Here is a 26,435-nt window from a genome sequence, read left to right as displayed (position 1 = left end):
TTTTTTTTTTCTTTTTAGTGCATGCTTAGGAGACTTTGTAGGGAACTCATTCAAACTGAGATTATGGAGAGAATTAGAAAAAATTTTGTAATGGGGTAGAAGGAGGTGATATACCCATTGTTTAATCTAGGAATGTTGTCTACTTCTGTTCATCTTGACTTCTCCAGATAAAAATCAAAACACATCTGTTCTCTTCAAAGCACAACAGTTTTCCATCCCCACTGACAGTCTGCTGTTTACGGTTGTGTTTAACTTAAAACGACTATAACCTTCCCCGTGCCAATTGTGCACCCAAAGTCTAGATTAAAATTTTATTGAAATAATAAGGAAGAGCCTAGTCAGCAGACTGATGCTTAACCAGGTTTTAAAAAACAATATTTGAGCACCAGGCTTTGAAATCTGCGGTCTTGGCTCTGACTTACACTGTAGTCCTGAGGGAAGTGAAGATGTATCCGAGAAGAGATTTTAAGTCTATGGAACTGTATGTCCCCAAAGTGCCAGAAATACAAACAAATCCATGCCAGTTCTCCCACTTACAGAAACCTCTCTGGTTTTGAACCCAATCCCTGCCTGAACAGCATCTTTATTTTACCTGCTCTGCTGTCCGCATTCCAGTGTCAAAAGATACTTCTGAAAGCTGTGCATTTATCAGAATTTATCTGTGGTGTTGAACAATGCTCTTCACAGAAATGAGACAGAAACAATTCTAGTTTTCACTTTTTCACTGGGTACGTTGCACCAGTGCTTACACACATACCCCCCAACATCTTTATTTTAGACCATAGTGTTATTTATTCCCTCTTATGTCTGTATTTATCTCTCATTTGCTTTCTTTGAAGTAACTATGACAGAATGACCATTTAGTGAAGATTTTAGGACTGATTTTCAGGAGTGGCTGTAGAAGATCCCCCTGTACAGGGGACAAGATAGAGAACTATAATTTAGGATACACAAAGAGCTGGTTACAGAAATAAATATGTGAAGCACTTTTTTTTTTTCTTCTTTTTTTTTTTTTTTTTTTTTTTTTTAGTGATATCAAAATCCTGGGATGAATAAAGGCCCAGGGGTAAAATGAATGGAAGTTCTGTCATGGTACAGAATTATACAAATTTTGTTTCTGCAAATGAAGAAATAAATGTCCAGCATTGTGTAAAAATGTGGATGAAGGTTTGAGACAGGCAAGGGCTTACATCTGCAAGAGCCCAAGCTGCAGCCTGAGCTGTGACAGAGTCATAGGTGCAGAAGTGTCCAGGGTTGCAGTCTGAGGCTGCAGGTACTGTRACACCAGTCTGCTCCACATTGTAATTAGAAGACAGCAACAGCTGAGCAGATAATTTATTTAATATGAGAACTTCTTTCCAGCCCACACAGCCCAGTGTGAAACAGTTAAAACAGTAATTTTGCAGTACATAGGAGAGGAGCACTGTGATGCATATCCRCAGCAGCAGAGCACTGTGGTCCAGAAGCATCAGTATATCTTGTCCCAGCTCCACAGATGTCCACATCACCACCCTGTTCCATGGTGGTGCGGTGATGTGGTCGCAGATGCAGACACTACAGTGGTACAGTCAGATACACAGAAAGATTGCAGGGCTGACTCCACGGAGGATGTCATTATTGCAGTAACAGCAAAAAGGAGCAGTTCAGGACTAGAGGGTTGTGTCTGAGTGAGACAGATTTGTAGCTGTGCAGAAAAAAAGACGGAGTGAAGGAAGAAGCGCCGTGTTTATATAACCAGCACAGCAATATAGTGCACTGTGGGTGTGTACTCCAGGAGAATGCTAAGATACTGCCAGGATACAGGATGCAGTGATATTTTATTAATTAGGCTTATGCTACATTGGTGCAGTCATGTTCTAATACCATTAAGCAATAATACTCTTTTAGGATATTTTACCATTTTGTAATTGAGTGGTACACAAATTAACAAAAGTAGAGTAGTGTAATGATGCATTAAGTATAAGCCAGGATGTCATCTTAGCCTAATGACATGTTTGCACACTGGCTCGGCATGGCAGCTGCAGAAGAGCACTCTGCTGTGGAGTTTACACTGGGTGAGGATGCAGTGCATGCAGCTCCGAGTGCCTGGACAACACGGCACTGACAATGCAGTGGTGTGGTAATGCAATCCTGGGGCCGGGCAGAGATGCGATACTGGTGCCATGCGGCAGGAGTTTGGCAGTGCATGGGTGTGATAACTGTAGAGTGTTGTAGCCTGACAGAAGAGTTGAGCAGTCTACTGATGTAGTAATACAATATTCGAGACAAGAGCCATTCTATACAGCAGTGATCACTTCTGGTGTGATATTTGCAAAGGGCTGCACTGATCTGACAGCACCATCCCACTGTAGAAGGCAGCAAGTGAAGTATTACCACCATGCCGCTGTTTTGGAAGCACAGCTGTGAGTTAGCATGAGGACAACATCGCAGACTTACCTGGTGACAGAGTGCAGTGTGAGTACGGGCTGGTTTTATGTGGGACAGTGGGWAAGCAGTCTTTTGAAGTGGCCCTGCAGTGGCAGGAACTTAGTGCAGTTCAAGAGCAGTGCTGTGACTCACGGGTGTGGTTGGCAAGGGATGTGTGTATGATAATGCAGCAGAGTGGGAAAGTCGCAAGAAAAGGGAGCGTGAGGAGGATATTTCATATGATTTTGGCTTGATGGGATAGTGTTGGAGTGGCCAAGTGGCAAAAGAGTGTTGTGAAGCATAAGGGAGCATGCTTATTACCTGTACAGGGCAGAAGAGCATGAAGATGCTGTCATGACTATCTCATGGCTMCAAATCACAGCTCGGCAACAGCAGAGGAGCCGTGACCTCTCGGCAGCTGGGTGGTGGCGAGGTGGCAGCCTGGCACTAACACAGTTTATTAATGTGACAACAATAGCAACAGCAGCATAGGGACTGGGACAGCATGCGGTGGCAGCAGGACCGCAGTGCAAGTTTTGTGGCATTCCTGGGGCAGTGGCGATGTGGTTGCGGTGCCTACGGTGCAGCAGCCGTTTGGCACCGGGCTCACCGTACCGGGACTGCGGCACAGAGACCTGCCGGTTCTCCTYGCTTCATTCCTCCTGTGCCTCAGCACTGGCCTAGCTGGCACCTTTAAGAAGAGCTTTTTCCGGGCATTTACTATGCAATATTAATTTGTAAGCGATCCTGCCATGTGAGAGCTGAAGATTTTCAGAGCCGTTTAGCTTTCACACCCTGCCTGACTGTTAAATTTTTCAGTGAAGTGATTCCCCAACAGTTTTCTGTCAATTGCCTCTGGTAGCACGGGGATCAAAGGGGTCAAACAATTGCCGTAGAGAATCATGAAATATTTACAAGGTTTTGCTGTTAGCACGGTGGCCAAAGGAGCTTTTGTATTTCTATTTGTACAGGGAGTTTAAAGTCTCTCCTGCACCATCTCCCATTCCTGCTTTAATGTCAGCGTCCACATTACCATCAAAATAGGGGAGGAATCTTTCTGCATTTCCTGTGAAATTTTCCTTTTCTTGTCGTGCTGCATCCTCCTTTATTCTTGAGCTTTAGTTCTTAACAAACAGCAAACTGGGATGACAGAAGTGGCCCCATTTTGGGGCAAGAAGTGTCCCCGGGCTGTCTGTGTGGAAAGCATGTGTCAAGAACGTTTTCTTCTAACCAGCCGAGAGCATGTAGGGAAAAGGTGCCTTGTCCAGCCTCTCACCTTTCTGGCCTCCTCATCTGCCAGATGACTTAGTTCCCTCCAACGTCTTTGGCTTCAGCTGATTCTAGCGGGCGTTTTGCCCAAGAGCAGTCACTGCATTGGGACCATTCTTGGAGCTCCACCCATGGCGAACTAGGAAACCCTGGCAAGCTCTGTCGGGGAAGAGTGGCTCCTGGCCCAGTGATGGGAGTTTTCATTTGCCCTTTTGTGTTAGCGAGGGAGGCTGCAGCGTGTTGGGTTGCTCTGGAGCAATGACACCAGCAATGGAAGCCTTCATGTCACATTGTGGGGTGGCAAGATGAACGTGAAAGATCTGGRTTCGGGGGTGCTCGCGTGCTGTGTTGTGCCTGTAAGGCAAGGGGAGCAGTGGCATGTTGGGGCTCGTGACAAACTGAGACAGTCTGTAACTAAACTGCTTATTAAACTGTTAAATCGGCACAGTAATTTGGGGTGAACAGTCTTCTGGTTTAGCATGACTGACTGCTGTAGTGATGCTGGTCCCGTGGCACAGTCTTGGCTCGCTGGTGTGGAGAGTGGGTGCACAGATTAGGAGGCAGGAAAAAAACCGAAGAAATGCCGTATCTGCACCGACTTTTCCTCCGTGTTTTATGGCATCTCTGAAGGCTTCTACTGGCTCCAAACGGGTCCCTAAAGGGGGCGGGCGGAGAGGGAAGGGAATCTCCGTGGCCGCAGGGGACACTCCCGCGGACGGCAGTATTCCCCTCGATGTTGCCCCTCCCGCCTCGGCTCCCCGGGATYGGCGCTGCGGGCGCCCGGTCCCCCTCGCTCTCGGCCGCGGGGCTCCGGGACAGCGGGGTGGCGGCGGCCCCTGCCCGTGCTCCGGCGGCCCCGGGGCGCCCCCGCGCGGCCCTGCCTCCCCGTCCCGGGGCCCTTCGCCGCCCGGCGGGGCCGTTTTGGCACGGACCCGCCGCTTTCTGGGCTCCCGGGACATGCSCGGGCCCTGGGCCGTTCCGTGAGTGTGTCAGACCCGGCGTGCGCTCCGTTGTTGCCATGATGTAAGCGAGAGGCGCTCCCAAGCGCGTATTCACAGGGGTCCGGATGCCTGCTTTTGGCCCATAGAGCCTCCGTGTTTCCATCCCTGCATGAGTTGCCACAGCCCATGTCCATGCATGTAGATTGACATAAAAAGCCTTCATATACATGTCTTGTCTATGTACACACAGCCTGCTCGTGCAGCTTCTGCTAAATCTTCTGTGTGGCTACACAACCACCTCTGTACACGCTTATGCATTCCTGTGCTTAAAACATCGGTCGGCGTTTGCGTACACACCTGCCTGCTGACACCCGCCACACCGTCCAAGGTACGTGTCATGCTTTTATATGTAATGAAGTCAGACACAGAAACAGTGTTCTACTTGAGCGTATCCAYTCAGTTCCCCCCTTGCTCAGCTTGGAGAAAAGTTTATCACATTTATTGCTTGAAAAGAGCTTGAGGGATGTGAGCCAGACGTACAGAATCACTAAGGGGCAATGGATAAGTCTTCTGCCTGGATAAGTGGGTCTGCCAGCAAACATTAATCTTTGTCAGTGATTTACTTTTTAAACAAATCTGTTTTAAATGGCTATAGAAAGATATCAAAATAAAACCAAGCTAAAAGAACATCCATTAAATATTCTGTTCATTAAATATACAGCAGCATGATATAATGCACTGAAATACACAAACCTTCTGGTTAGATTCAGCTTATCTTGGAGAGAAAAATAGCTTTCAATGACAAAATAATCATATTTTATATAAGTCCACTGTCCATTTTGTTAAGCTTTACTACCTTGATTTTTGTTTCACGCAGTTCTGGGTTTCAACACAATGTCAGCGAAGTTTAGCTTTTGATGTAGTGTCTGGGTTGCAGGTTGTCAGCTGAATTAGCTGTGTTTCTTTGTAGCATTCCAGCTTCAGTAACGYTTTTCCCTGATGAGTCCATGAGTGGTATTGATTTCCAATAACAAGCAGCTATATGGTGTGCATTCAGTAAAAGATGCCTAGCTAACTTTGGGCTCCCTTTCAATAATTCTCTGACATTCCTGTGACCTTAGAGAGCAGCAGCAGTCTCCATGAACTTGAGTAATCCTCAAATTTCAGTCAAATGTCCCACTTAAAAATAAAGACAAAGAGCTGTCATATGGTCATATTTAGATATTTAGTAGCTTTCTGCACTAGCATAAGACCATGAACTCAATGCTATCTATGAATGAAGACATAATAAATATTCTAATATTTCTTCCACCCATTCTTCCCCTTGAGTACTTTGCATCTTGCAACCATCTTTGGAAAGAATACACAGCATTGTTTCATCCCACACAGATGAAATACATTATCTGCTCTTGGAAGGAAACAGGCAACCGTGTAACATTGCGAAGCATCATGTCACAGCAATTGAAGRCAGGAAGTAGAAAACCACCAGCCACCCCGCTGTGTTCTGCTGAAATAAGACACAAAGGATTTAGATACTGAAACTGTGTTGAGGTATAGCCAGAGACCTGTGATACGGAGTTTGGCCCTCTTAAAGGTGCTGTTCTGTTATATCCCTTCTCAAATTAGAACTGAGGCAGAGCTCTGTTTTATGATGGCATATCACGTAATGCTGCAGGGTTGTTTTGGAGTATTTKGTTGATATTAGTTTCCAGGCCTCTGCTCATCTGATAATCACCTACATTTTCAGTAGCACCTCAGTGTGCCAGCCAAACACTGATCCCCTGTCCCTCTTGTTTTGAAAGAKGTGAGGGAGCCAGGCAGAAATAACTGCTTTTGCTGTAGCCCCAGTTGGACAGAGTGGCAATTCTCTTATTTCAGAGCAAAGAAAAGGGAACACTTAAGATKTATTTTAAACAACTTCTGTACTCCATATACATGACATATCCTTACAGCAGCTTCTGAGCTGTCAAGCTTGTACTTGTCTTTTTGTAGCCCATTGATGATCTTCAGGATCATCATCAGCAAATGTCCACAGCACACTGTGCTCTGGCCAACACTTCTCTTGCGTAGGAACTTGGAAGTTGGGCTAATGCTAAATACTTGGATCAGATCTGCAGGGAAGGTGTCAGGAGAAGGCATGTTCCCATCTATTTTCATCTAACGCAGAATGAAGCCAGCTATTTACAGACAGAGCTGTTCTAAACTGAAGTTGACAGGCAGTCCAGGCTTTGTTACCTTGAGAAGGATAGAAAATATCCTTGGTCTTTTTAATAAACATTCTGTTGTTTGTGATTGATTAAGATCCAATTGCTCTAATGGAGGAGAATATTATGCACAGCATGAGTCAGCAACACTTTCTTCCTGGAACAGCTGACAGCAAAGAAAGTTCCCAAACTCTCTGCAGAAATATTCCTCCCCCTAGGTGACAATCTGGACTGCATCCACCAATACCTGCTGGTACCTCCCCTTGAGATGAACCAGTACTGTCTGACTGGCATATGGAACCATTCAAAGTTCATTTGAGGTTAGAAGACACAACTCCATGTGCAGAAGCACTTGGGAGCTGATGCAGAAGAAGAAAGGGAAATCAGTTGCAGAAGTTTGGAGTGCTGGTGCATGTTCTAGAGGTTGGGAGCTTCAAAATGAGGTCCTTGACAGCACTGGCAACAGGAGGATGTTACCCAATCCAAATGCTTAGGCTCTTCTGAGGCAATTCAGTAAACAAGAGAGTTTCTTGTAAAATATATGTTTCTTGTAAAATATAGATCTATAGCCATCAGATAAAGCATGATTGGAAGCAGATTTGAAAGCTACTAATCCATATATGTACTCTCCACTCTGGGATAGGAAAAATATCCTGCCCTGTTAGGATAAATCAAGTAAGGTGGTGTATTTTAAAATACTAAATGTTTAAAACATTCAACAGGCTCTCAGTAGAACTATGGACTTCAGTGAAAAGATGCTAGGAAAGAGTTTTCCCTGCTTTACTATACTCTCCCCGCTACCTACTGACATTGCCCTGTTGCAGTATTTATGTGTTGAGAACAATGTTCCAGCATCTGATGGATTGTGCACTGAAACAGGCCTAGCATCTGAACAGTCCCTGTACAAATCCATACTTCCGCTGGAAATTTTTGCCAAGCAAAGCTACAGTTTGATAAGCAGTCACAAGTTTTGGATTGCTTTTGTCCTTTCTGTTGCATCTGTTGGATATTTGCTACCACTGGATAAAGTTTCTGGCAGCTACCAAGTGATTAGCTATGATGGGTTCCAACATTTTCCTATGAAATGAGCATTTCTGCCAAAGGTGCTGTGCCAAATGAGTGTGCTTGAGATCACCCAAAATCACACTGCAGCCTGGAAAGGGGGAGTGCACACCACCACAGATGCCAGCCCAAAGCACAGCACTGCTGCTTTTTAAAGTATCTAGGCATATTAAACCACCTAAATCATTCCTTGTTCAGTGCCAAATCACCCAGCCTTCTCCTTCTCCTGTGCTCAGGTCAGTCTGTGCCAAATGCTTGTTTCCTGTGTGCTGAGACCTTGCTCTGTGCCAGGCTGCATTCACTGAGGTCTCAACTCTCTGCCTTGGACCTCAGGGAAAAGGGAGTGATGCATGAACAGCAGCAAGACTCACATTTCACAAAGATCCTAGTGATTTTTAGAAAGTTTGCAACAGAGACCCAGACCTTAAAAGAACAGTGTGATTGCCACAAAGAACAGTGTGGGAAAACCAGTATACATGCATGTGCAGCCCTCCCACATGCATACTGACTACCCCAGATATAGGCATACCCACAGATCAGCACCTACACACAAATGTTTCTGACACACTTATTCTCAGCAYCCTGTTCTCTTACAGCAGCCTCAGTTAGAGGAAGGGAGAAAATACRTTCCTTCTAACCTAATCTTCTAATGACCTTTCTTCCAACTCCCCTTTCCTGTCTATTTCTAAGCTGCCTATGGTGGTGATGGGAACAAGATTCCACTGTAGAGAGTGATTTTCCTCCTCAGAGTTCAGTGGGATCTTTCTGCTAGATTGTAGTGTCCTGCCCAATTGCTCTTATGAGATTCAGGGTAAATAAGGAGATTAAAAAAAAATTATTTATGATTCCATCTCTTGGGCCCCTTGCAGCTCCCCTAGAGTTCTTACAGAGTTGAAGGATTGTGACTGTGCTGCAAACATGGTGCAAGTGGGCWCCCATTGCCTCTTCTCTTCCTGGATTGCAAGCTCCCTGCCAAGCCTGGCAGCAGGATTCAGCCCTCTCACTCTGCCCTGCATGTTTCCTACAGCTGTCTGGAACYGCAAGGAAGAAAAGCTGGAGAGCAAGCAAACATGGTGATGTGCCACGGTGGCTGGCTCWGAATGCTCTGGTACAAGCTAGTATTTAGAGAGTGGCAGTCTCAACTTTTGTTGAGAGGCTTTTAAAGTTCAGTAAGACACACTCCACAGCTGTATTCCAAAACYGTCCTGCAACAGTCTGGGGACTGTGATGGATTTTTCTGGCAGGAGATGTCTAGCTGCCTTGCTTTGCTCCCTCTCTCTGGGAAAATGCGGGAGATGGGCACTTCTCAATTGCAGGGCGTTCCTGGCCTCCGTGCTGCATGTCAGGGAGAGATTCATTAGCAGCAGAAAGGCAATTCTCTCTCCTCTCTGCTCTGGAATTGAAGTCGTTTGTCTCGGGAAGGAGTCCAGGCGCCTCACTCGCTGTGTGGCAGCTTCTGCTCAAGGGAGACAAGCACTTCGTCAATAAACAAGGAGCCTGGGGAATGGCTCCAGCTGACAGAGGACATTATTAATGACTGGCACTTTGTCGGAGGGTAGATCAGCTTCCCATTATCTGCTTTAAGAGGGGAAAGAAAAATAGGGCTAAAGATGGCAGCCTTGGAGCAGCTGGAGCTTTCAGCATCATACTGCAAAGTCCCCCACAGCAAGGCCCAGGGCTGGCACAGCCCCCAGGGAGTGGCTCAGCATCTCCTGTGACAGCGGGAGGYAGCCCCAACTTAGGAATAGTTTCACTTCCCAGCCTAACGTGGGTGGGCTCTGCTATGGAGGTCTTCCCGTCTGTCCCCCTCTCAGTCAGCCCTGGGTACAAGGAGCAGACAAGGAGTGTCTTCCAGCATCTGCTGCTGCAGCTTCTTGTTTTGGRATACCTGTGGACCTTTGTGCAGCTTCTACCCAGGCCAGTCAGAAGATATTGAGGAAATCTGAGAGGAGGCTGTTCCACTGCCTTCACTCTTGGGAATCCATTAGAACAAGGAAGAGCAAGAAACACTATCCCCTATGACCATGCACTTCTGTCTGTGACTGGAACTGGAAACGCTGTGGTCTTTGATCCTGAACTCATCTCCTTAGTTGGAAGAAGCCTCTAAGCTCTAAAGCAGCTGTTGATTCACCTTAGAATCACACTTAATTTGCYGCAGCATCATCAGGATGGAAGGAGAAATCCCTGCATTGTTGTGACATTGACAATTCACCCTTCTCTGTCCTACAGCYTAGACCTGCCAGGAGAGTGAGTATGTAAGGAGTGAGTACTTTTTGTGAGTACTTCACAAAAAGTATGTGGTGCAAGTATTCAGCCCATGGCTTAGATCTTTGTAGAAGCTTTTGTTTGGAACCACACTTACAAACAAAGCTGTGAAGTCTTTCAGCTGAACACCTGAGTGTCCAACCAGCCTGCTGCATAACAGGGTATAAGATCAGTGTCATCGTGGTCTCCACAGTAGTTGAAGGAGGTAGTTCTTCATAMTTCTTATCACTGTGGAGCTGCCCCTAGGGTGCCCTCTTAGCTAAAGGTGCATTCACTATCCTGCACAGGTTCTGTTGCCTGAGTGTGATGATGTGTTTTTTATGCAATTTAAATCTCTTTTCAGACTGAATGCTCTTTTGCTCAGTCTAGTATCAGGAAATGTATTGAGGACTCATCCCTTTTCTTTTAGAGATTATTCTATGCTTACAGACATAAGTCAAAAGTTTAGAGCTGGCTCTGGGTTCAGATGCCTCTTATCCATTCGAAGATTTGGGCTCTTGCAGATGGAATAAATGGATCTGACACTGAAATTCCTTGCTTCACGTTGTCTAACCTGGGGCTGTTCAGATTTAGGATTCAGGTGTGAGCCTATCTTTGGCAGACTTGTGTAAGTTAAACTGCCAGTTGATTTTTTCTTGCAGAAAGCTGGAAAAACTTTGCTGCAAGATTGGCTCAAGGTCTCTCCCTTGTGGTTAAATATTACTGTCCTGGAGCTGAGAGTATTGTAAGGTCCCAGGACTGCTGTCTCTAGACAATCTTCTACCGTGACAGGAAAAAAATCAGACACTTCCAGGTCTGCTGATATTTATAAGCTGAAACAAGTCCCAGCCAGATAAAYGGTCCATTTCTGCTCCGAAACGAGCTGTGGACTGCTCCAAGCCCCTAAGTGGATTGCCTTCTGGCCAGCCTAGTGCTGTAGTGATTGAAAAGCTGAGAGGAGTTAGAAGGGGGGTGGGTAGGGATGCAGTGTTCAGAGGCTGTATGGACCCAAACTAGCTAGATTCACCGAACTCATCACTGAAATCACTTCTTGCATTGCCTCTCTGTTTTAATTCTCTCTGAAACAGCCCTCTCCTATGAGTGAAACAATCTTGCCTGCAGATTGAGGGGGGTGGGAGGGATTTGAACATTAATCTGATGTAGATTATACATCCGCCTCCCTCTCTCCCCCCTTCTCACTCACTCTCTCTCTCCCTCTCTCCCTCTTTCTGTCTGTTTCTCTCCCCTCCCTCTCCTTCCTGCTTCATCTCTTCAAGAAAGTGAACATAAAGTAAAATACGGAGAGAGAGAGGCAGAGAGAGAAAAAGCTCCCTGAAGAGGGAAAGCCCCAGCAGCCAGTAGCTGTTTGGATTTGCCTGGCGCTGCCTTTCTTGCTTTGCTCCCAAGGAATACCTTTAATGGGATCAATTGCTTCAGTTCCTTTATAACCAAGTCCACCGGAAAGGCAGCCTCAACATATTATGGGCAACTGTGTGAAGTCTCCACTGAGAAACCTCTCTAAAAAGGTATGTTCCCTGAATCAAAGTGCRCTGTGCATTTCCAGCCCTGCTTCTTGGGATGGGTGACATTGTGGACAGATGGGAATGGGAGGTGGGAGAAACACAGAGATGAGTATGAAGGGTTCAGCTCTGTTCACTAGATTTTTTCTGTAAGAGCTGCTCATGCAAGTGCAGCCAGTAGAGCCCAGGATGCTGAGAGCCATAATGTGTGTAAATAAATGTGTGTGTAGGCTTGTGTACAGCTCTCCTCTGGGTACGTGCAAGCATGTGCTTGTCAATGTGCACGGTGTGCTGGCACACTCCTGTCGGGGCATCTTGATGTGTGTGTGTGTGTGTGTGTRTGTATGTATGAGTTTGTGCGTGTGCACATGCTTCAGCTGAGAGGTACCTGCATGAATAATCAATGTGTCATGAGTGTAGGGACATGTATCCATGGATGTGTAAAGGGTCATGTGTCTGTACCTGTTACCATTGGTGTGTAAGAGTACGCGCGCCTCTGAGCCCGTCTGAGGAACGTGTCCTTAGCTCTTTACATCTCTACATAGGCATCCTGAGTGCCTGAGCAGGYTTGTTGTGAGTGCATAAAGGGGGAATTTCTGTGTATCACATATATACACCTGCTTGTATGACGCTCTGTGTGTGCTCACCTGCTAGTACATGTCCTCACAGAAGTCTGTGTATAAGCATGCATATGTTTTAATGTCTATCCATCCTTGTGTATGCGCACAATTAGTTTTGTTGGTAAGTGTTTGGGTACAGAAGCATGTTTTTCTCTCTGCTCTGTTTGTCCATGTAGCTGTTTGTGAGTGGATACACTGGGCCCTGCCTGTATGTTAGGTCATCATGTTGCATCTCAGCATAGCCCATGTGTCTACATGCTTGGGCCCAGCTGGACTTCATCTGTGAGCTGCCACGTGTATCTTCAGCACACAGTCTGCACTGTGCTGAGGTTTTACAGTGGTCCCAGGACAAATTAGATTCAGGMATAATTCTGCTGTTTGGGACTGGGCTGAAATGGGAATGATATGTCCCAGAAACATTTCTTGTTTGACTGAGCAAGAACTTACAGCATTTTGTACCTGTCAGCCACACGGTTCTCACTTGGCATTGCTGCAAATCTTATAGCTCAGCAAAAAGCTATGCAGTTCACTCTCCGTAAATGATAAAGTTATGCTGATTGTCCAAAGTATTGCAATGAGGAGCTGCCTCTGTGGAGACTTTGACGACAGTGAAATGCCACTGCCATCAACATGCTCCATCCAGGAGGCCTTGCCATCTGGGAAAGCTCCTCTGGGAGGGAGCTGTTTGGGAGAGGACCTTCCGACCATCTAGGCTGGATGTTTGCCTCTTCTGTGTAGAAACACCATTTGCTTGTTATCTTGGCTGCTGTAAACAAAGGCAGTAATGGCACAGTGCTGCTGCTGCGGGAGAGCTGGGATGCTTGAGGAGAGAATTCATCATCAAGCACTTAGGCAGTGCTTAGACCAGTCTCTAGGTCAGGGTGACCTGCAGGGAGACATAGAAGTAGCTGAGGTTCACCCAAATGTTGCACATGTGAAAAACCAATTTGGTTGCTTGTAGGCCGCCTCCAACTTRGAATAAAAGGAGTTGGCTGCAGCTGTTTGAGGCAATTGCAATTCAAGTCTGATGTGTAGCCAGGCTGCTTGAATCAAAATGGATTCAAGAATTTGTAAATTCTGTGTCATCAGCTTTTAGGCAATTTATGCTTTCTTTCCTAAAAGCTGCTTTGAGTAACTCACTTTGTGCCTAGTTACAAGACCTGGGATGTCAGGATTGAAGAGTTGCAAAGCTGAATTAGAGAATTTCTCAAACATCACTCTAGTGAGCTATGAAATAAGGCCTCACACACTCATCCTGATAGGTCCTGCTACTCTGCCATTCCTTTCATCACAGCACACATGATTGTAGTGGAGACTGCAGATCAGTCTTAACATTGCACAACTTCACTTGGCTGTGTTATGATCCCAGTCATTTTTCTCAGATTTTACCTTGAGCAAACTAATTTTGCTGAAATGTTAAAGAGGAGGGACTGCAGGCAACGTGTGTGAAAGCTGCTCTTAGCTGACAGTCTGAACTCTTGAATACATGATTTCAACCTAAAATTTAGGATTCACTCCCAAACACCAGCTGGTTTGGTCTGGGTTTGGCTGACAGTAGAGTATCTTGCTTGTTCAGGCTTTGACTCCCTGTCTGTTGTTGGAAGCTTCAGTTTCCCATAGTCACAGTGTCCCCCCAGCAATCGTGAAAGCCATCCTGGGTGCTTTTCTCTCCAAGACACTGCAATTGGAATGGAGACCCCTCTCAGCTTGGTGTTCTGCAAAGGCCCTCTGCCRCACAGGCATGAAAATTAAGTGAATCCTGGTGTGCTTCTGTTGTGCAGAAATTAAAAGCATTGGCATCCAGGTACTTCAGTTTGCCACCCTTCTCCACCACTTGAGCCATCTCTAGATCAGCCAGGTCTCCTCCCACTCCATAATCTGCTGGTCTGACACAGTCAAGGGCTAGACTTGGGCAGGAAGAGTAGTGGTCCTTTGYTCAGGGAAGGGACTGGGAAAGCCTGATCTTCCCCATCCTATCCTTGCATTTTCTTTGTCATGCACACTGCTGTTTGCCCTGTAATGGTGGCTGACATTTCTTTGCCCCATACCAATACTACAGCTCTCTTCCTCACTCTGCTGGGATGTAGGAGGAACATGGTGAAGGGAACACCATGGTGAGTGGATATTTGCAGGACAACCTGTGAGACTGTTGGCAGAGGGAGCACTGAATGCCATAAATCCTGCCTGCAGTGGCAGGGCAGGGCAAGGAGCCCCTGTTGGGGTCTTGCTGAGTCATTGACCTTGCTGTTCTGGCACTGCAGCAGTTGGTATGGTCACAATCCTCTGTGGCTCTTGGCCACTGTTTTGTCGAATTGGCAACCTCTATCAAGACAGAAGAATAATGGTGTGACTATTATGAGGTACTGCTGTAGAGTTTGATAATTAACTGTTGACTGGAAGGGTCAGCAARCGAACATTTGGGTCTGTGGAGCTTTGTATCCTTCATGTGGCTTCACTGGAATTAAACACAGAACTGATGTGGGCTATGTAAGTGATTCATATTTTTTTTCTATATTAAACTGAAAAATGTGCCAGGAAATAAAGCTGATAATTTTGAAAATACATTGCACTGATGTCACAAAGCTGTGTAGTTCAACACAGATGCCTTGACATTTAGCTGAGCTAGTAATATGCCATTCGTGGATGGATGCTCATCTTTCAGTTTTTTAAGGACAAGTGTCCTATGTGTCAGAATTAATCAGAGACAGATTCCTTTCTCATCCATGACTGCAATGAAAATGCTTTTCTGCTTCATCATTTTCTTTCTCCATGGCTTGCTTTTTGAGTTGTTTTTGTTTTGATGCTCGATATTCACATGTCATTATACATGAGCAGATTGGTATAAGACTATGTACAAAAAGGCAAACAAACCATGCATGCAATGTAATAGAACATGGCAGACACAGCAAGTAGATACAATAGTCTCAGACAAGTGTGAATGGAGGGTGTTTGTGTCTGATCTTTTAGCCTGAAAATGTACCTCAGGTTTTAAGGGAAGGGTTAAGAGAGACAATGACAATTGACAGAGCTTTTCTGATCACCCTTGGGAACATTGGCTGTAAAAGTAGAATCATTCCTGAAGAGGAATCTGATGTATGATTAATGTTTATTCTGTAGAACCAAGGGTCCTGTGGGTTGCGTTGGCTTTTTATAGCTGCATGGGAATATCAGGATAAGTGTTTTTTTGCAGAGCCAGGGAAATGCATTTCTATAAAAGGAAAGCAGTGCCTCCTTATRAAATCCAGTGCTGGATTCAGTTCTGGAGCTTTAGCTTAGCAGGACGTGTGCACTTAGGAAAATGTGCAAATGCAAACAGACAAAAATGTTGCGCCCGTGCCTGATCTCCACTTTGGGACTGTCAGTGATTAGAAGAGGTCAGGGCAGTGAGTGCCTGAAACCGTGAGGATGTAACTAATTAGTAGCAGCACAGGCAGTGCGAGCCTGCAGTTCGCAGAGCCACCTGATGCTGTAAGTGGTCTTCTGATAACGTGATAAAGCGTGTGATGCTGTGTAAAAATGTAATGTGGGGCCTGTGCAGTGGCTTTGTGCAGGCTCTGCCTGGTCTCCTGGGGATGCCCTGGCCGGGCAGCTTTGCCCTGGGCACAGGCTGGCACACATACGGTTAAGATGAGATGTGCTTGTCCTTTGCAGCTCATTCAATTCATTGTTAACACTGGGGCTGATTGTGGGAGTGTGGCACTTTGGGCTGTGTCTAGATAGATGTGAGCAGTGCTGAGAGTTTGATGTAATTTCAAAGCGAAATTCTCGTGGTTGGTTGTACTTCTATCAGCTTTTGAAAGTGAACTCCTGGACTTACTGCTACTGTACAAATCCTAATAGACCGGTGGGGGGGATGCCGTGTGCACCCGATGAAGGAAATTTAGCAATTATGGCTCTGCGAGGCGGTTCAGTAAAACTTCAGAGGAACGAGATGGGGAGGTAACATCCTCTGTTGTGTTGTTTGCTTGCTGCTGGTTGGCTGGGAAGATCCGCCATGACGAGAAGACGAGCTATAAAGCTGTCCAGACGAGCGAAGAGGGGTCGTCGGCTTGCGAGTACCAGGGTCCGCTCATGGTGCTGGCCCAGAACTGCGCCGTCATGCACAACCTGCTGGGGCCAGCATGCATCTTCCTGAGGAAGGGCTTCGCAGAAAACAGGCTGCCTGTACGTAAGTTACACCCAGCCGGGCGAGACACACACAAAGCCACGTGGATGCGAGTCGGGGATGCGGAGCCGCCCCCGTGCTCCGTCTGCGTGGAGCTCTGTAAYCCCCAACCCTGTGTCTCGAGCATCCCGGCTCCAGCTCCAAGTGCAAATACAATCACAGGCAAATGTCTAATCTGAGGGMTGTGCAGATACCCTTGTGCCTAAACACCGAGAAAGGAGCATTCTAAAATTGCAGCTATGGAAGATAGATCCAAGCATACACACAAGTAGCCATAATGACATGGATTCAGGGATAGGTCCCAGGACTTCAGGACTTCAGCATAATCATATGGACTCAGGAAGAGTCCAGTGCGCAGAGCTGTTACTCCAGCAAGACACCTACCTCTCATTCCCMGAGGCTCAGATTAGCATTTAAGGTCTAAATAGCCAGTTAAATGCAAATCAGGGCATCTGTATTGGGAACAAGCTGTCCATATTTGATGCCGYTCCTATCAGTTCACAGTGAGCACACTAATACCAGCAGAAATAAGCAGGCAGCTGTCTTCTCACAGATACCCAAACACATTCTCTTGTGCACTGTCATACCCAGCCTGACACTGCAGCAATCCCAGCCAATTAAACCAAGGAACATCAGGCTGTCCTCATATTTGCAAATAGTGCCARGCTACCAAATGCTATTACCCTCCTACACAGAGAGAAATAGCAAAMCCACATCTATTCATTCAATCACACCTGTTGTAACTATGTGTTCGTATGCATCCAATGTATGCATTTATATACAAACAATAAAAATATGTACCTGTATGTATGCACCCCAGTATTGTGTCCTTACAAGAACTAAAATACATTTTTGCACCCAAACATTCTACTCCTGCAGTAACATGAATTTAGAAACAAACAGAAGCACATGATTAWCACACCTTTTATGGATATGTATGGGTGAATATATGCATTGTCAGATATTTACCCAGTGCCTTCCATGTTCTTGTGGTGGAAGAAAGCTCACCCCAATTACCTCAGAACCAGAGCTTTATTGCTTCCGTAAGAAACCTCAGTCTTAGTTGTGTGTTGATATGGTCATCTACAGCTATATGAGACATGTAGGTCTTTATTTCTGAAACCTCTTCTTCAACCAGCAACTCAAGAGTCGCTATGTGTCACTATTGATCAAAGGGTTTTTGTTCTTCCTAACCTTAAGCTACTAAATGATCACATAGTCCCTGTGCCAGGTCACTGAAACGTGAAACACACTCTCACATGAGCACACTTGCTGACCTGCACAGAGCCACCTGTCACAGGAGACACCCCAGYTCCCTTGGGGACAGCTGGACAGATGTCCATTCTGCTTAGGCCATGGAAGCTCACTGTACTCTAAGAAGTTTCCAGAATAGGATTAGTGATGTCTCTAAATACCCTGATGTAGAATAAGTGCATCTAATAAACAGCTTTACTTTTACTGACTCTCTAGACCAACAGGATTTATTGTACACAGAACAGAAATAAATGAGGGTAAGACCATTACATATAATGGACTCTCTGGAGGTCACTTCTGCTCATACTTAGGATCTAAACTTTTGGAACAGTTTTATTCCTCTTCCCATATGCTCTCCAAAAGCTTTAGAGTGATTCAGTTTATTTCATCCCAAGCAATTTTACTCCTTAATAATTTTAGGGGATCTTATTTCAAATTTAAAACAGAAAACCTCTTCATGATGTTAATTATCACTTGAGTCAGATTTTTGCAGGGGACATAAACCTTTCCCCTCCTTCTGCATTTGCAGCCTATGGCTCTCTGATGGCAGAATCTTCATGTGCAAAGATCTGCTCAGAGCCCTGCAAACGCAAATGCTTTGGTGTGCAAAATTAGAGCCGGTGCTGAATGCCCCCCTTCTGACAAGTGTCACTGATGTCACTTGCAGCGTGGTCATCAGTGAGGGAGGAAGAGGACGGTCTTGTGAGGAACTGTGCTGGAGGAAGGCCAGGTCCTACCCTGGCCACTCTCACAAGCTGCTGTGGGTGAGGCACAGCGCCCTTTGCACCATGGCGCTGGTGATCACAGCCCTGCACCTGCTGTGCACCCAGCCACTATCTCCAGGGGTAGTRTTTGCAATCTCTGGAATAAAGTGCACAAGGTGCTGGAACTGATCATGGCTGGTTTGCTTCTGTTATTTTATCTAGGGCAGGAGGGCAATTATGGCCCCTGCATCCGGTCTAAGGAGTTTGAATTGTTTTATTACTTGGTGTTGATGAAAGCAGAACAAATGGGATGACATGTTTAAAAATACCAGATCTGTGAAGGATGAAACAGCAGAGCCAGCATGCTCTGACAGTTCCATCCGGCACAGAGATGCCTCTGGGAAGGTTATGAGTGGCAAGCTGGTCATTTCTCTGGCACAACCCACTTCTGCACAGACGTAAACCAGTGTGTGTCCTAGTTTGCTATGCACTCTGAGCAGCTGCCATTAGAGTTTCCAGAGGAGCCTGTGATTAAATAGCAAAGGATCATTCTTCTCAAACTGATCAAAGGCACCGTCTCCAGGGACATGTGGTGAGGCTGGAGGACACCTGGAAGGCAAGGAGAAACTCCCCACGATTGAGGGGGAAAGCCGAGAGTGAGACGACAAAAGAGATCGCATTTCTATGTTTCCAAATTTTCAGATGTTTTGGATTTGCCTGGGAGCCATGAGAGGAGTTAGAGAGGGCTTTTAAACCAGAAAGCAGTGCATTTCCATGCTCATCTCTTCTTCCTGGTGCAGTGTTGGGACTTTCCTATATTCTTTTATATCCTCCCCCTTCTGACAAGAAATTCAAATTGGATGTTTGAAGTTGCTGTGTTTCCTGAACATGGTGAATCCTTGTCCTGTTTCATTTGTAGATGACCTTGATGATGTATATGTTGTGTGTCTGCCTTCATGCCTGGTTTTAAAGTGCTTGTATACGGAGCTGAGGCTGGGGGGAAGGGGGAAGTTCCTACCTTTGTGTGGGGATAGACTGCAGGAGATGTCACTGGAACATTGACTGTGAGAGAGCTCAGGGCTGTTGCTGTCCTGCCAGAAGGACAGAGATCAAGCAGTGATCTGAGCAGATGATGGTCTAGACCTGCTGATTACAAGAACTGCTTCCAGCTGTTTTGATCTGTGTGTGTCAGCAGGAGCAGCAACAGAAATACAATCAGAGCTCTAGAGGAGATCATAACTGCTGCACGGACAGTCTCTGCTGTAGAACCTGGTGCTGGGGGATGATGTAGGAGCTTCATGAAGGTGCCAATAGTACCATAAGGTGGGGAGACCACACCTCTTTCTGTGTTGGTCCAGGTCTATTGTGTTCAGGGAGCATCTGTCATCCCCGTGTCCACCCAATAAGATGGAGAGGGGCTTCCAGAGAAAAGTGTGCAGGTTAACACCCCTCCCATTGGGAAGGAGAGCTGGGAAGGCGTTCTAGCTAGATGGTATTAAACATGTCATCACCTTCTTGTTTCTTCTCTCACTTTCTGACTTGTCCCAGAACTCTTTGTACCAACAAGTGCTATTTTGAAACTATGTTTTTGGCCAATAAATGTCTTTAACATAATGTGTTCTCTTTTTGCAGGATAGAGAACTGCGTCCGGAAGAAATTGAAGGTAAAATTTGTTGCTCCTTCTGTGTCCCCTTTCTCCTTGCCCAGTGCAAACGTGTTGGCTGGCCCTTCCATGTTGGCCCCCATGGGTTAAAGTAATCTGGGGTAAATCAAGGGATATGTTTACTGGAATAATTCCTGGAAAACCTAGCAAAAGAAATAATATATAAAACTATATGAGTGCTAAATGTGAAGGAATTTGCATCCATTTCAGATTCTTCAGGGTGGGAGGATAAGTAAGTAATGGGGTATTGGCTCTTGGGGAGCTGCTGTCCTCCCCRGCTCCCACGGAAAGCGTTGTAAAGCATGACACTGTAATATGGCTCCAGGGAAGCTGTTTTACCTGCTAATCCCTACAGTGAGGGATACATAATAGAGTGCAGGGGTARAAGTTGTAAAAATTTACTAGTTGCAGTTTCTTTAGGGAGCGCAGTTCAGCATTGAACAGTTTGGGACACTTGTAGTCCAAGCAAGCTTTCCTGTGAGGAACGGGTCAGCCTTGCTGCTGACGGAAGAGCTTAATGTTTCTCCAGTCATTGCCTCGTGCAGGGAGATCTGGTGGGAAGATACTAAGGATTTTAGAGAGTCTGGCTTTGTAAAGTGCTGCTGACTCTGGRGAGGCTTCTCGGAAAAAGTATTTCAGGCTGTCACTGATAATACTGTTCTTCCATTCCCACAGAATTAAGAGAAGCCTTTAAGGAGTTTGATAAAGACAAGGATGGGTTTATTAACTGCAGGGACCTGGGGAACTGCATGCGGACCATGGGCTACATGCCTACTGAGATGGAGCTAATAGAGCTCTCCCAGCAGATCAACATGAACTGTGAGTAATACACACCTGGCTGTACCTGCCTGTTGCATGTGCCCTGCATCATTGCCTCAGGCTCTCTTGGTCTCTGGCTGCCTCTTTTCTTTTGGATTTTTTCCCTCTCTTCTTTTGGTTCTGATTTTCACTCCCTATCATCTCTCCTGTTTGTTTGTGGTCCCTAGAAGTCAATGCCTTTGTTTTTGCTTATCAAAGGGACTGTTTGCACTGTGCTATATATGGGAACAGCGAGTGGAAGGGTTGTCCTTCATGCTTATGCTGTCAGGTATAAAGCTGCCCTTGATGTGGGCAGTCAGACACTGATGCACAGGTTCTGTGTGTTGTCACATTGAAGCTATTGTCAGATGGTCATAAGAGCAAGCCTGGGAAGATGGAGATGCTTTGATCAGATGGGTGATGGAYGGGCTGTTGCTTTGTGGTGGTTGTTTGTGTATCTGCTGCGTGCCTGGGGATGGGCTGCAAGCAAGCTGTGCTGGCAGCGTCGGATGGGAGCATCTGCCGCAGTCATGGAAAAATGTGGTGAACGCATCTGATTCACTGTAACTGTATTTGTTCCCCATGTCTTTCACCATCATTTTTTGTCACCTCTCATCTGTGGCAGTTCAGGGTTTCACCCTCAGCCAGGTGGGGAAAGCATATTTAGTGCATATAATTTCTGACACAGGATTGTATTAAAAGGACAAGTCACTTGGTCAAGGGAAGGAAAACAGCTGTGACATTCTTAACCACAAAGTCATGCACAAAAGCAGCTGATAACGCGTGCTTGGGAATTTGAGTGTTGCTGACAGCTCTCAGGGCACTAACAAGTAAAAGAACTAATACAATGAATAAACAGTTGGACATGCATTAGCTGCTGTAATGGAGCAGGACTCTAGCACTGCTGCAGGGCACTGCCCAGGCCATGCAGGAACATCATGCTGTGCCCTTGCCATGCCCTTTGGCACAGGCGCAGCAGAAAGTTCCTATAAGCGCTAGAACGATCAAGCCTCTAATACGTAGTATGTGATGCAATAAGGATGTGACAGTCCATGGCAGCCTAGAATGGAATAGCTTGGGCTCATTCTGCTTCACCCATAATCTAGAAAATACAGGGTAAAACTACCTCTGCTTTTCCTTCCACTGTCCCACACCTTCTGTGCTTTGCTTCCTGGAGAACCAAGTGCTCTCTAGGACACACAGAAGTGGAAAGTGAGTGCTGGTCTTGGCTAACTTCTGGAGTTCTTACACACAATCTTTCATCTTGTCCCAAGTGGGTGGCCATGTGGATTTTGAAGATTTTGTTGAGCTGATGGGACCAAAACTTCTAGCAGAGACTGCAGACATGATTGGTGTGAAAGAACTCCGTGATGCCTTCAGAGAGGTGAGTGATCCCTTCTATGTGCCCCCAGAGAAGTGRGCAACACAAGACAGGATAGAGAGAAGACCCACTGGAGAAGAGATGAAGGAGAGAGCAGCACAGTGGAAGASCTAGAAAGAGCCGAGTCAGGCATGGAATAAGGGAAGAGCAGAGAATGTTATTAAGATAAGGGAAYCCTTGAGGCAAGGAAGAGGAAAGCTGGTGCAGACACAGCATTTGCAAGGGGGTTCTGAGGAGAAAAGACAGACTGGATCCAAAAGGCACCTAAAGGAAGAAAAGGAGTAATATGGAAGGAATGGAGAAAATATAGGGCAGTCAGGAGCAGGACAACACACAAACCAACCTGGAGCAAGATCTGTTTCCATTCACTATAYTTCCCCTGCTGGTATTTTTCATGTACTTGCAGTTTGACACCAATGGTGATGGGGAGATCAGCACCAGTGAGCTGCGAGAAGCCATGAAGAAACTTCTAGGGCAGCAGGTGGGTCATCGGGATATTGAAGAGATCATCCGGGACGTGGATCTGAATGGAGACGGGCGTGTGGATTTTGAAGGTGAGAAGGGATCAACRCTTGCTGTCCATCTGCTCTGATGTGAGTCAGAGTTTCAGATCTGAAGCTGAAGTGGAAGATTTGCATGCTCAGGGCCCGGGTTTCTGAAATATGGAGAAAAAGATTCTTTATTTCAGTCAGCTGAATTATTCATTTGTGCATCATCTCTTTCTGCATCTCAGTTTCAGTTGGGTCTCCATAATTCTAGCATCTATGGTAAGAGATAGAACCTGTCACACAGAAGCAGATTCTGGTGCCCACATGCTGAGCCTGCCATCATTTTATGGGGCATTTTCCTTTCTTTAAATCTGTTGAGAGAGCTGTGAGGTTGCTTTGGAGAATGCRTTGCACCTTCCCATTTCCTCTGGCTCACCTTTGTTATCTGGGTTTATAGAGAATTTGTTTCTGTGCCTTTATGCCAGAAGATGGTCACATGCCAGGAGGGCTCACTAAGACTGCAGATATCTGATCTAGAGGTGTCATGTTACATCCAAAAGATAATTAATTTCTTCTCACACTTTTCATGCCAGAAGGACTTTGAAAAATAAGAGTGGTTAGGCTACTATCCTAGCCATTAGCTGTAGCAGGAGCAATATTAATAGAGCTCAGGGTTTCTGRCAAGGAAGCAGTTGATATCAGACAGCTAAGAAGATATAAGAGCTGGAAGGTGTGAGAGTGTAGCAGGCTGCTTTTTTCCCTGGTGGAAATCCAGATGTCCCTTTGCAGTAAGGGTGAAGTACAGGAACTATAGAATTAGAGTCAAACTGGCATAATTTTTTTGGCTCAGCAGCATTTCTGGGTCTCCTACATGACAAGGCATCTCAGTGCTCAGGATTACTGAAGCCTCTGAGGGCTTTGAAAACGTTAGAATACCACCAGTGTCTTCCTAGAAAGTATCTGGTGGCTGCAGTTGTTCTAATGCATTGGCTGATTACATGACAGTAGCTGTCCTTGTTTCCCACAGCTAAATTATGTTAGACAACTAAAATACATGAAGTGCTATCCCAGTATCATTTTCTCTGTGAGTTACCACTTTAGATGTCAAAGGACAGCTCCATCAATGGAAATGGAGAAGTCAGGGGGTAATTTCCACTGCCTGCTCTTTGCAGASTCATTAGCTCCTCGGCAATTCAAGTGCAGAATGAAAACACATTTATATTTGATGGCATTTACACTCAATTCAAACAATTGTAATTGACTTCACAAACTGCAGGGTGGTCAAGAAATACATCCAGGGTATCCTTACAGTTAACTTGTATCTTTGAAAACATGTCCTTCAAAGTAAACCCTTCTCTACAAAAATGCTGGTATCTAGCAAAACTTTCATACTTTCCCACACTGGTATCTCAGTGAAGTGGCAAGTTTACTAAGAAATCATACAGTGTTCCRAAGACTGTAAATGAAGGTTCACTGAAGTTACAGTGAAGGGAGACAATGCTTCCTGTAGTGGCTCACAAAGATTTGCTTGTGTAAACAAKATGGTAGGTGGCTGGGAAGGAGTCCAAGGCATTGAGGTGACCTGCWGGTGGGATCTTATCACCATATCTAATGCAAAGATTAAACCCCATGTTGTGTGAGCTCTCAGGGCCAGTCTCAGAGTGCACAGACTTGCTGGCAGCCAGGGGATTCCCAGTTTCACCCTGCTGTCTCCAGGGAATGAGGTCTGGGTTGGGGACTATGGATGGTGCTTCAGGGCTGTCTTGTGTTGTTGATTACAGAGTTTGTTCGCATGATGTCCCGTTGAAGATTATTCTCAGCTAAAGAAGAATCAGCACCTTAGAGAGGGCAGAAGAGGACCTAGATGGAGCATCTAGCCCCGATGTTCCTACATGAAGGTTTATCGGCTGGCTGCAATTAGGACATTGCAAGATGACCTGCTGCTCCTCCCTCATGGTGGTCCCCATGCCCCTCCACCCTTTCACACTGTGAAAGACTTGCAACTTCCTACAACTGGAACCATTCCTTGAAGATGATTGCAGGAAACTGCAGAGCCAGGACTTGCCATGATTTCATGGGCTATTTGCAACTTTAGACTCCTCCTCCCCAGCTTTATTCTCCCACCAGCTATTGCAAAGCAAAAGCAGGAGAAATCCTCTTGACTTGGTGGATGAGAGCAAAGCCATTGGGACTGGTGGCAGCCTCAGGGCGTGCTCTGCACTTGTTAGTTTAGTTTCCCTTGGTGAACCGTGTCTGTGTTTGCTGTCTCAGTGTGTGTCTATCTGTGTGAAGTTCTTTATGCTTCCCAAACACTTATTTGCATCTCCTATGGTTATGTTTACTAAGAGTAAATTCAACTATATGTCTTGTGGGGGGAAAATGATAAATATGCACGTTGAAATTATGTGGAGCCTGGATGTCCCTGTGAGAGGTTGTGGCCGGGCTGGGGGAGAAGGGCTTGGGCAGATGCACACGCCAGTGTCTGCACTGGGATCCAGAGGCAAGTCCCTGCTGCAGGAAGGGGAGTCAGTGCTGGCCACTGAGCCTGTGTCAGGAGTCTGCCCTCTCTCCTGCTGTCCCCGTGGCCAAGGGGTCTGGAGGTGCCTTACGATGAGGGTGGTGTTGAGGGTCCTCATCTCTGCATCCCTTCCACTGGCATGGGTGCAGGTGAGAGCCCCTGTGGTATCATGGCAAGGAGCAATGGGAGAAAGGGCCCAGAGTGGAGCTGGGTGGGAAGGGGACAGCCAGCAATAGCCAACCTCACCCTTTTCAGATAATTTCAAACACAGCTGTGAGTACATGTACAGTGGGGCCATGCTGTGGGAGCTGAGCTGTAACTCCACTGGTGCTGGAGATTGGCAGGGAGCCTCCTTGTGTGGCAGTGCCCTGTTCTCCAGCCTTTTCACACTCAGAAATGCCTCATGTATCTGCAGCAGTGACCATGACAGCAGCCTCCAGACCCTACCAGCTGCTTCCAGACACATCAGAACTTATCCTGCTTTCCCCAAGACACTCTCAACCTACCACTCCCCCTACTCTACCAGACCTGCARTTGTCTCCTTTCTCTATGCAAAGGCTCAGTCACAAGTTGCCAACATTAATTTCTGCTTGGCTTCAAAGGGCACCATCATCACATGTGTTTCTTGGTGTGAGTGGGAGCTATTTTCCTCTCGGTTGCCTCCTTACTCAAATGGGGAGGTCAAGGACCGATAACTTCCTGCTTCCTCCATCTCAAATCTTTCCCTTCTGAGGTTCTCTTTCAGATTCTTGGGGTTCACAAATCATGTCCCAAAGGAGGATTTTCTCTTCTGCTTTCCTGTTGCTGTGCCAACCAGCATAGCTGCTATGATTTCTGATGCTCCAGCAATGGAAAAACAATGTTTCTCCTTATATTTGTGTGTGCGTATGCATGCTTCCTTATGTTTGCACAGGTGTGTGCACTAGGAAGGGTTTGTGTGTGTGCACATAAAAGCAAGTGCAGATAGGTACTTGGGAGTGCAGCAGTAGATGAGTTTGTATGCAAGTGGGTGTACGCAAACTGTGTATGTATCTATGGAGCTGGTCCCATCTTGGAAATGTGGGTGTGAACCAAGAAACTGGAAAATGGATATTTGCAGATCTCCACATTTACTGGCACAGCAGCTGTATTGTGGTTAGGAGATGCGGGTGATAAACTGAACATGGTTAGGAGATGATGGTGATAAACTGAACAGAGT

General features: G+C 46.1%; 1 protein-coding gene across 4 annotated transcripts in view; it reads left to right on the top strand.

The window, feature by feature from the left end:
- The window catches only part of CABP1 (calcium binding protein 1), a 28,005-nt gene extending 1,570 nt beyond the window's left edge, over positions 1 to 26,435 (top strand). The window contains exons 1-7 of one of the 4 annotated variants that reach the window (XM_057373876.1): positions 11,403 to 11,652; positions 16,254 to 16,430; positions 20,022 to 20,052; positions 20,728 to 20,871; positions 22,125 to 22,234; positions 22,638 to 22,785; positions 24,501 to 26,435. In XM_057373876.1, the coding sequence (XP_057229859.1) occupies positions 11,608 to 11,652; positions 16,254 to 16,430; positions 20,022 to 20,052; positions 20,728 to 20,871; positions 22,125 to 22,234; positions 22,638 to 22,785; positions 24,501 to 24,526 (681 nt within the window). In that variant the 5' untranslated portion in view covers positions 11,403 to 11,607 and the 3' untranslated portion in view covers positions 24,527 to 26,435. Of the gene's footprint in view, positions 1 to 11,402; positions 11,653 to 16,253; positions 16,431 to 20,021; positions 20,053 to 20,727; positions 20,872 to 22,124; positions 22,235 to 22,637; positions 22,786 to 24,500 lie in introns of those variants that run through there. The other 3 variants (XM_057373873.1, XM_057373874.1, XM_057373875.1) reach the window with 3 other exon arrangements.

The sequence above is a fragment of the Malurus melanocephalus genome, unplaced genomic scaffold, assembly GCF_030028575.1.
Source record: "Malurus melanocephalus ecotype Western Australia unplaced genomic scaffold, MMel_1.1 scaffold_208, whole genome shotgun sequence".
Taxonomy (NCBI): domain Eukaryota; kingdom Metazoa; phylum Chordata; class Aves; order Passeriformes; family Maluridae; genus Malurus; species Malurus melanocephalus.
Note: the sequence above shows the minus strand (reverse complement) of the source record. Positions and strands in the feature narration are given on the sequence as shown.